The sequence below is a fragment of the Lampetra fluviatilis genome, chromosome 11 (genome assembly GCF_964198595.1).
Source record: "Lampetra fluviatilis chromosome 11, kcLamFluv1.1, whole genome shotgun sequence".
Taxonomy (NCBI): Eukaryota; Metazoa; Chordata; class Hyperoartia; order Petromyzontiformes; family Petromyzontidae; genus Lampetra; species Lampetra fluviatilis.
In genome coordinates this window covers 13760056-13771411 of record NC_136285.1, presented here as the reverse complement: position 1 = coordinate 13771411, position 11356 = coordinate 13760056, and the positions used below count along the sequence as shown (strand labels likewise).

The window sequence follows — 11356 nt, the reverse complement described above, 5'->3', positions numbered from 1 at the left end:
TGCAGTCACGAAAGCTTCAAATCTAGAAGCACAACCACGTTTAACAACACAACCACGTTCAACAACACAACCACATTAATCAACACAACCACGTTCAACAACACATCCACGCGATTTAATTTAGTTGTTTTAATTTATTTCATTGTTTTACCTACGTGACTTTACTGAAAAAACCAAAAAGTATGAATCCTTGCAGTCACTAAAGCTTCAAATCTAGAAGCACAACCACGTTCAACAACACAACCACATTCAACAACACAACCACATTAATCAACACAACCACGTTCAACAACACAACCACGTTCAACAACACAACCATTCCCGTCTCATCAAACACGAGCGCCGTCCACGTGAGCGAGCGGCGTTCCTCGCGTTCGTGTCAAGTTCAACTTTTTATTTTGTTTTTGTGTTCCCCGGTGTGATCATCAAGTCAGGGGAAGTGAGAGGCCAGCAGAAGATTAATCGATCACCTGGGTGGGTCCACCCACTCCCAACAAGCGCGCTGGCCACTCGGGGTAGCCCGCCCTTTGCCTGTACAAGGAGCTCAGAATCATCATGATGTGTATTTACACCGGAGGAACCCGATGAGCTATGAAGCTCTTTTTCAGAGTCATAGACGGTCCAGGCCAGAATATTTTAAAACCTCTCTCGCTCTCCCTCCATCTTCTCGACTCACTCCACTCTCTCTCCCCCCACTTCTCCCCCCTCACTCCACTCTCTTTTTTTACGATGCTCGGTGTAGTCGGCACTCCACTCTCTTCTCCCCACTCCCTCTCCCCCCTCCGTCCCCCGCTCTCTCCCCCCACTCCATTCTTCTCCCCACTCCCCTGTCTCTCTCCCAACTCCACTCTCTCCCCTACTCCCTCCCTCCCCCCACTCTACTCTCTTCTTCCCCCTCCCTCCACACTCCCTCTCCCCACTCCCTCCCCCGCTCCCTCTTTTTTTTGCTTTATGTAAACCCCTACCTCTCGCTCGCTCACTCTTTTTTTTTCCCACTCCCTCTACCCCCTCCCTCGCCCGCTCTCTCCCCCCACTCCGCTCTCTTCTCCGCTCTCTTCTCCGCACTCCCTCTCTTCTCCCCATTCCCTCCCCCCTCTCCCCCCACTCTCTTTTCCCCCCTTCCGCCCCCGCTCTCTCTCCCCCATTCTCTCGCCCCTCCCTCTCCTCCCCGCTGGCTGGCGCGCGCTGTTGCCATGGTAACCCCGCAGCCCCGAGGTCAAAACTTGTGGCGCCGCGGAGCCAATCAGAGATCGTTATAACCCCAAGGGGGGCGTGGTTACAGCCATATATGGGCAGGGGGGGCACGAGTGGCTTTGGGGCTCGCTTCTGAGCCCTCATACGGCTCTTTAAAAACACTACTTCGTGACCCCTTTGCCAGTATCAAAGTATGAAACTAAACCAAGAATAGGTTTTATCCTTTCTGGAAATAAATAAAAACCTCTTTCAAGGAATGGTCTGCATAAACCACACGTACTTGTGAACATGCAAACAACACATGCTCTGAAGAAGGCTCTCCTCTGGTGTAAGCCAATCAGTTTCAAAGACAATGCAGATATTATCCACGTAGAGTATATACTAATACCTTTACACTTCTCGACGCCAGCGTTTTATTAAGCAGGCGTCGCTAACAAAACTGAAGGATCGATTATTTAGTCCTGTGCCCCTTCCTGATTGTGCTGATGTATAACTCTACTCTCATTCATTCCACTGTGTACTGCGCGTCTATAGTCTGACTTGTTGGCTATCCCATCTGCATTGACGTATTCTCTGTCGTGTACTTTGTTTTCCAATTTGCACTGCCTTTGTGTTGTATTAGCATAACGTGGATTATAATTTTTTATCCCTAAAGTTTAACGAGTTTGGCCCCATATTAACTCGGGACAACACGACTGATTCCGAGTTCATCTGTTAAATCTAGACGAATTAAGTTCCATGGCAGGAGGGTTTGTCATGTTCTAATCCTGTTTTTGAAGTGCACAGTTAAGTCTACGTGGACAGCCCTTGGTCATTCCACTACTGGACGAGAGCCTCCCCACACTGTCCGTGTTGGCCACAAGGGCCATTTGGTCATAATTAAATCTGGCCAGGGAAGGCAGGTCAATGGCAAGGACCATCAAGTACAGTATAATGGATGTGTATGCTCTGCCCTCTGCTGCCCACGGCGTTGCGCAGTTTCTAACCTGCGTGGTTGTCATACATCCAAGCACGACCATACAGACTGGACCCCAATGGCCATAAGCTAGTGTGCCCCTAATGAATCCAGTTCCATTTCAACAGGAATTTTGGTCGAATTATTCACGTATCATTTCAAAACACGACTGGCTTGCCAGGTAGGCAAGTCCACAAGCTAGTCATGACTGCAAGTCAAATACACTCGGACATCAAGGACTTAGAATGTTGAAGTGCATACAAAGTTTGAATTATGACAAGCAAAGTAAACAAACATTTATTATAACAGAAAAATAGAACAGGAATGTCCAGGATTGGAACAAAATAAACATATAAACACTTGCTACAGGTTTTAACACCGGAGAAATTATACAAATGACTAAAAAAAAGAATTTCAGAAATACTAGTGGTCTGCATAGCAGAATTCAGGACTATAAAAAGGTACCTTGGCAACAAATAAAAGTACCCTTGTAACAAGCTACTCAATTAGATGTAACACTTCAATGACCACGTGTTGCAAAGCAGCACGCTCAATTACATTTATATTTTCTCGATTTTTGCACGTGTGAAAACTTTTCAGACAATTACATTTAAGAAAGTTATTTTTCACTTTTGTAGCCAAGAGCACAGATTATTTCAATGTATCAGTATATAAAAGGTTTTGCACCATCGATAATAAATTGATGTCATTTTAGAAGCCCATACCTACAAGATAAAATACACTAATTATAAACTGGTTGATATTAAAGTTATTATAAACCACAATTTTTACACATGGTGACCTCGATCAGCAGTGATGTTCATGCAAAAAGTTGTGACTTTCATCAAGATACCATTAACTGTGATGTGAAAAGAAATGGTTTCAGTGCAGCTCAAGTAAATAAAATATAAAACAGCTGCTGAATTTTCCAACAACTTTACATTGTTTTCCTCTGCATAGAAAAACTGGCAGTACGAGAATGGTTAATATCAATAATGTACATTAAAAAAAATATACATGGTTTCAATTTAACACAGTGAATGTGATACCAACAGCTGTAAAATACAATTCGAGCCTGAAATGGGATTTTGCCCAGTTTTCTTGGACACGCAGCAAGAACATCTGGTACATTTCCTACCACACGTCCACACCGCCCCCTGTGCTGGCTCATCAGCCTCCGACTCAAGTAAACTGTATTGGCTGTACTCCCGGAATCTGTTGGGAAAACATTTGCACCAGAAATTATTTATTAAGTCGGTTGTACCATATTCGCAACATTTCTGCAAGTAATCACCTGGTTGTTTAAAACGTAAGATGTAACGAAATGCGCATTCGACATCACCTGTTGGTACGCCGTTGTGTAGACCATCACATTCTGTTGCTGTCCGTCTGCGGTAATTATGCTAGTGGCAAGGGGACCCGCTGAAAATAAATTTACAGGTTACAAAGTGCATACATTACAAAATAATATAACATACTGAGAAACAGCGAAGCACAAAATTCTAACAATAGCTGATGTATAATCACTGTAAAAAATATTCCAATCCCCATAAAACACTTTTTTTGTATTAAAATCTTATTCGGTTGATCTGGAATGTACAATATGTCTCAAGACTTTTTCACATCAAAGTTCTAATGTTTCAGGATAAAGAGATGCCCAAATATTTTACACACACGGGAAAGATTACTATATCCTGGGAGGAAACAGACAAGCAATATGTGCTACATAACTCCAACCCCAAAAAATCAGCTAGGCTTCATGGAACAGAACGACACATCCCGTTAAAATGTGAATGTGCCATTAAATCTGTCGTGTAAATCTTACAATGGGGCCAAAGTTAGCACAGTGCACACAGTATTCAGTACAAGAACTGGGCTTACAGAAAGATTCCTCTGTGAGCTCTTCGGGTATGGCATCTGTTGTGGTCACCACAGTCGCATTGATTCCTTTCTCACCCTTCATTGACTGCACACAATCACGTGACAATACCAGGCGTTATTTAACAGAGACAATTAGCACTCGTCTGGAGTCCGTTTAACACCTTCAATTTTAAATCGTCCACGAGAAAAAAAAACCCGATTCATTCTACATACTGCATTTACATTTTCACCAACCCACATTGACCAGCATGGTGAAACAACCCCAATGACACACATGGTGTGAGATGGCTCTCATCAAGCAGTAAACTGACCAAAAGGCTGTACATGAAATCATTATGTAATGCCGTCAAAATATCACTTACTTTTTCACCTCCCTCTGGTAGCATATTTAGGCATTTTCATCCAACGTTTAATAAGCCTATGATTCTGTTCTTAAAGAGTTGCATGTGTTCATACTACTACGTCATCATGTGTGTGCTGCAAACGTCTACAAATGTGCAAACAAGAGACTAACATTTTCCATCTCATAGTGTAATATCATCATTCCACCAGTATAAAATTACACGGGACAAAGTTATATTACTTGTGCAAACGTTTCTATGGCATGCAAAAGTCCAGGAATGATTGCAAATGTGCATGCTTGTGGGTGTATATTGAGGTAACAGTTGCCAGAGCACTACCTCACGGTACTTTTGAAGATACTGCTTGAGCGGCTCGACGTAGCTGTCGAAGCCGAGGGTGGACATGGCGAAGAGGATGTCCTCCCCATTGATCGTCTTGCGTTTCTCCTGGTGGCAGCGTTCGCTCGCTTCCGACGTGATGAAGCTGATGAACTCGCTCACACACTCCTGCACACACTCCTTGGCGTCCTTTGCAATCTGAAGCCAAACGCAGTCCCCGTCAGGAGACAAATTATCAAGTAGAACGGATTCTTACAATAATGACATGCAACAAACCATGCATGCAAGTATAGATTTTGATCATTCGTGATAATTGCATGTAAATACAACTTTTACACCATCGAAGAAGCAAGGCCAAATAAGAGAAAAAAACTGATTTCAAATAATGACTCGCAATCATGACAATTCATGGCATCACAATTTGACTTAATAAATACATTCCTCATAACGTGGAAAAGACGAGTGATGCTTTCACTGCGTAACTGTGGTAAATGCTCATGCGTTGGTCAGTTGGTTAATAAACGTGTATTTATGTGGTCGTTGTTACGTAGAATCTAGGAAATATGCACAAACCTTCCCAGAGGATGGGATGGAGGTCTTCATGATCCGGGCCACGTTAGCTATCGGCAGGTAGATGTCCTGCTCGCGATACGGGTCTTTCGATCCACAGCTCTCATCGTGATCGCCACTCGCCAGGCTACCCTCAGCGTCACCTTTTTAATTAAAATACCACCAAAATAAACAATTAATATTCTCTCTGCCCTGTATCATTATACAATTCACTCCCTTTAAAAATACCACTTTAATTGATCTCAAAGTAGATGTATCCCTTTTTATACCGTCTTTATATATCGTTGCAAAAGTAATGCTATATTATGTGGCAATTGCTTAACTGTGTTGTTTGCTAAGTGGAAAATTATCTCCCATCAGGGCTCACGTATTATCAATGTACGTTAACTTATATCAGCATCCTGACAACTCTAAATGCAGGCATTACAGTATAAAAAGCTTATGACAACATTGTTTCTTTCTATAAAGCAAAGTGCAGTCAATTTAATTTGAATCATTACATTGTTGCCCGAAAGGAATGGTTGGTCATCATGGTCCATTTGTCAGTGGTTTCCACACAAACCACTTAGTGTTAATAGGACACAGGCATATTCACCATCGCTGGACTGGAGCACGTAGTGTCCTCCTCCGATATAATCCCCCGTGATCCCCAGCTGGGAAGCATCTGTGGTGGAGCCATCTGCATCCATCCCTAAACAACTGCAAAGAGTACAAAGTTCAATCGTCTTTTCATATTATCTCGGAACAAATCATTTCAATAGTAATACAACAATGCTCCGTTTCATAACGTAATCAATGGGTTAGATTTAATAGCTGGTTATATAATAATTTAGTTATCAAAAATTCCTACCATGGTTAACATCAGTGACAAGTGACATCGGAACAAATACTGTCGTCCCCCATTAACCAACCCGCATTAATCAGCGTGAAGTATGATAAAAAGCCATGACCCATATGGCGTGGGGAGTGCATTCTTTACTCATTAAACTTGCAGCTCGCACGTCCTTCGAACATGACAGTCCATCCCTCCAGCCAGCCAACCTTTTTTTCTAATCAAGCATATTATGATAGTATGCTAGCGTATCCCGCACATTTGCGCGGGATCCATGGTCGGGGTGCAGGATTGGTGGCGGAGGCGTGACGTTGGCATGCACGAACCCGACTCAACTGCATGGGATGAGCTGGGTTTGTGCGAGTTGCACACACACTTGCACACCAGTCGGGAATCCAGACAGGAGCCAGCAAGCAAAATTGTGTTGTCGTGTAATATTAGGTATGGTTCACGTTGTCAATTCAAGAGGCCTCCCGACATCGTTTTGGTCGTGGCGGATATTGACGATACTTTATCACGCTGATCAGTGAATGGGAGTCCCACAACAGGTTCAGATATCCCTCACCACTGATATATTTCATGGCCAGCAAGCATAGCTGGCTTCACAGTACAGCGTCTTAACTACTGCACCACCATTCGCTCACTATTCTATACGCAAGGGGCAGTCAGTGTTCTGTTAATAAGACAGTAATACGAGTCAAAATGAATGTCAGTAGGGCTATTTTAAATCCCCCACCCCCCATGTGCTAATCTTGAACAGCAACAGGATAGCGCGCCATGCTAAATTACCCTTGGAAGCTATGGTGAATATCTCGTCAAGACGTTTAAACTTTTAATAATCGGGATTTGTCCTGTGTGCGCCTTGCGTGAAGAAACGCGACATGTTCTCTGACTGGCAAGCCCCATTGCTCACAACACAGCCCCACACAACAGTAAGTCGGCTCACTCTCAAGAGTGCCAGGTGTCCCGCTTGTGTCTGGAACAAATCACCTAAACAACAGTTGTCACTGGCTTTGTTGTGCGCGTTAAGATCGTGGGTGCGAATTGTAGCCCTTCGAGTCGTTGCACCGTGTTCACGACCCAAGGCCATAACACAAACACAATTCATACACAGATGTTATCTTAAAAATGTGCTCTGATCATTAATGGATTGCGAGTCAATTACACAATCACGTGGGACTGTAATGCCATTATTTTCAAATACAGGAGAGACCTGGTTCACCATATTACAGTAGTATGTAATCAATTTACATACATTTTGAAACTGGTCTATTATGGTGACCTCACTTAGGGAAAATAACCTATTGAGATAGGAACTAGTGGATATCACTGCTATCAAAATGTTAAATTTTATTATCACAAGTCAAGGTCCAGCATGATTGTGAACTACGTAAGGAAACTAAAACTACATGTACGTGGAAAGGGGCCATCCATTTAGTACGTACGCAAAAATCTGTCAAAACTTGACTCCCCCCCCCCCCCCCACCTGCGTGCATACGTTTGACGATATTTAATCTACGCAGAAACGATCAAGGATTAATCATATTAACGTGTTTAAGCAAACAGATAGTCCACCGCCGGCTGCATTAAAGAATGAAGTTGCGTACATTGGCCACTTATTTTGCCGAGCTGCGTGATAGCTGCAGTCAGGGGTACGGTGGCATACAAGTGACACACCTCTCCCACAGGCCTACTTCTCCCGCTAGTACTTGTTGTCTGACAGCTGGAGACACTGAACTGTGGCTCATTTCAAGGCCAATTTAGACAAATTATAATTATTATCGAGGCTCCCTCCACCCGTTTCCTATGCGTACGTACATTGTCAGTAGACCCCCCCATACGCAAGCGTACGCATTGGGGTTAACCCTCCCCCTCCATGCGTACGTACTAAATGGATGGCCCAAAGGCCTTGATCTGGAAGGTATTGACCGAGTGCTGCACAAGGTCTATGGGCAGACGGCAAGTATCACTTTCACGTTATCAAGCCTCCCTTTTACTTTTAAATGAGGGTGGGAAGTAGCACATAGTTAAGTTTACATCCATGAGCCAGTGTCAAGGATTACGCATTCGTGATCATTGTTACTGAAGGTAACTCATAAAACTAAGTGCTAATCGTGTCAGCAACAACAAAAAATTAGAACATGCAAAATACTCAAGTCAATCTGTGTCCGATGTGCCAAGCCTCAGCGACCATCAAGACCAAAGGGGGCTCTAATTAAGTGAACAATGCCCTTTTGAATTTTGATTTACAGCTTTCGTGACTGCAGGGATTCATATTCTTGGTTCTTTCGGTAAAGTCACGTAGAAGGGAAATAATAAAATAATTAAACAATACAAATTCTCACGTTTCGACTGCAACACAAGCAATCATCAGGTGTGAAATCCACAGCAATATTTTTTTCTTCCTGTGCAGTCGAAACGTCGTAGCAATTTTTTTTGTTTTATATTTTATTATTTTATCATTTCCCTTCTACGTGACTTTACCGAAAGAATCAAGAATATAAATGCTTTGTTTTACCCAAATAAATATCGCCGAGTCCCAGGAGAGTGCTGCATTGGGGTGTTTGGATAATTGCATGTGGGGGGAATTTAAGGGATAGGGGGGGGGATCCACGTATACGCTGGCAAATACACGAGTTTGAAATTCCTTTGTGGCGGGAAAACATAAAATCAATCACTCGCCCCAGTGACAATACTGCTACTTCAATCCCGCAATTATTAAGTCTCTACAGTGATATTTAGAGCTATAGACGTTGTATAACCAGGCTCAAATCAGTCCGATCATTTACATCGGCCAATGTTTTGTCTGCGTCTTTAAGTTTGGCACAGGGAAGACACGATTGAAGATAAAAGTACAGGGAGACCTGTTACCGTAATCACCACCATCATCGCCAAGGTGCATCCATCACCATCACTAAAGAGCTCTTCTCAGTGTGAATTCGTCTCAGTAGTCAGGCATAAAGACGTAGTCTGAATGAGCTTCTTCAACACTATCACAACCACATTAATCATTATTGTAATTTCCACCACTATTATCAGTCACCTACACAACAATTCACCATCTCTTAACCATTATCACTGCCACGACAGGCGAGCCCCATCTTCAGCATCACATTCACCCATCATCACCGCCAATCACTACAGCCACCACCACATGCATCGCCTTCGCCAACACTCATCAACTCTTCCATAACCACCGTGGCTTCATTGTTCTCATCATCACCACCACCACGTGCAACCAATCCAAACATCACCGTTACCACCACCAACCACGACTAACATCCACAACTTGCACCAATTCACTACAACCATCATCGCTACCGCCGTCACCACCATCCACCACAAAGGCACCAAAAATACAGCCAACACTGCCATCACCTCCACCATCAATCACAAACAGCACCAAAAATACAGCCAATACTGCCATCACCTCCACCATCACTCCCGCCAACGCCACCACCATCACTCCCGCCAACGCCACCACCATCAACGCCACCACCACCACCAATCAACCACATCCACACCACCATTAATAACAACAGACACTGCCATCACCACATCCACCACCACCACCGCTAAGGCCACAGCGCCAGCCCCTCGCTCAGCTCTTCCCCCCCCTTGTCTCTGGCAGCACACGCGGGGAGCGCGCCCGCACAAAGCATCGCGGCCCTTGCCACCGCCGCCGCTGCTGCCGCCTCCACCTCCGAGGCCGAGCTCCGGCAGAGGCAACAGCAGCAGCATCTCGGGCGGCAGCGGGCGGTGACAATCATTGGTCAAGAGGCGACAAACCTTATTCGGCGGCAGCGGCCGGCGGTTGGCTGCCTCAAGATGGCCTCTGGTTGGTGAAGATGGCTGCGAGGCGAGCCAGTCGGCGCGAGCCCCGTGTACGTCACGTCCGGCGCGGTGTCACATCCGGAACGCGAGGCTCCTCCTCCCCCCCCAAAATCGATCTGCCCCCACCTAAGAATATGCCCCCACCCTCTTCCTCCTTGCCCCCCACCTCTGCCCCCCACCCCTCCACCCTCCTTCACCCCCCACCCCTCCACCCTCCTCCCCTACCCCCTCCCTTCCCCCTCTGCCCCCTACCCCGCCTCCACCGTCCTATGCCCCTCCCATCCCCCTCTGCCTCCCCACTCTCACCATCCCCCACCGCCTACATCCCCCCCACCCTCACCCCACCCCCAACCCAACCCCCCTCCCCCGTCATCCCACCTCCCCCCCGTCATCCCACCTCCCCCCACCCCCAACCCAACCCCCAACACCCCTCCCCCGTCATCCCACCTCCCCCCCACCCCCAAACCAACCCCCCACCCCCAAACCAACCCCCCTCCCCCGTCACCCCCCCCGCCATCCCCCCCCGCCATCCCCCCCCCGCCTCACTCACTCCCCACCCCCACAACTTCCGCTCAGCCGACGACTTCCGGCTGGGGTCTTCCACGCTCCCCTCGCGCTTTGGATGCAGCTGCAACATCAACGCCGCGCGCGTGTTTGTGTGTGTGGCCTTGAAAGTAAATATAACAGGCGACGTTTCGGGCAATGGCCCTACTTATCACTTAAATAGGCCAGTAGAGAAAGTGGGGAATACGAGTTGGAGACTGCACATGTTTACGCTGTGGAGTTTTTGATACGAAGGCGCTTTCAGTTTGCTGTAATAAATCGGGAAGATCGTTATTGTCACGACATATTGTTTATACCCCACGCAGTACATCTCGAGGTGCCAGACACAAGGTGCATTTAAAATAAAGAGATTCAGAAAATTGCAAACCAAACAATGGGGAAAAAAACTGCATAAAATACGCACAGACAGAAACTACATTTAAAAGTATTCTTGGTTCTTTCGGTAAAGTCACCGAAAGAACCAAGAATATGAATCCCTGCAGTCACGAAAGCTTTAAATACAATTTTACATTTAAAAGCTTAAGAGAGATATAATGTGTTTTACACTCATGGCATATAGTGTACGCCTCAAAGGGAAATTATGGATCAAGTCATTGCTAACAACAAACCCCTTCCATAAATATTCCTTTCTCCCCCATAACAACCACTCCCAATTAAAATAATTGAATGCTCTCACCGTCCTAAAGCATGTGTCTATGGTGTAATGGTTAGCACATTGGGCTTGCAATACAGGGGGTCACCGGAAGATACAATGGGCAAGTTTATTGTGGGGGCCGACATCCACCCCCTCCACTCCCCCCGTCCTCTTCGGCCGCCGATCGAGTGATCCCCCCCCCCCGTGCCAAT

General features: G+C 45.6%; 1 protein-coding gene across 2 annotated transcripts; it reads right to left on the bottom strand.

Annotated features, from left to right (window-relative positions):
• Nucleotides 1–2430: 2430 nt before the first annotated feature.
• On the bottom strand, nucleotides 2431–10029 carry NFYB (nuclear transcription factor Y subunit beta). 2 transcript variants are annotated; one of them, XM_078861053.1, is made up of 7 exons: nucleotides 9902–10029; nucleotides 5876–5979; nucleotides 5284–5423; nucleotides 4708–4908; nucleotides 4031–4115; nucleotides 3492–3571; nucleotides 2431–3364 (listed from the first exon to the last, which is right to left on the bottom strand). In XM_078861053.1, exons 2-7 carry the CDS (start codon nucleotides 5967–5969, stop codon nucleotides 3332–3334), a joined length of 633 nt encoding a protein of 210 aa, XP_078717179.1. In that variant the 5' UTR covers nucleotides 5970–5979; nucleotides 9902–10029; the 3' UTR covers nucleotides 2431–3331. The 2 variants fall into 2 exon arrangements, with proteins under 2 accessions (XP_078717179.1, XP_078717180.1); XM_078861054.1 differs by having other exon boundaries at nucleotides 4711–4908.
• Nucleotides 10030–11356: the final 1327 nt, after the last annotated feature.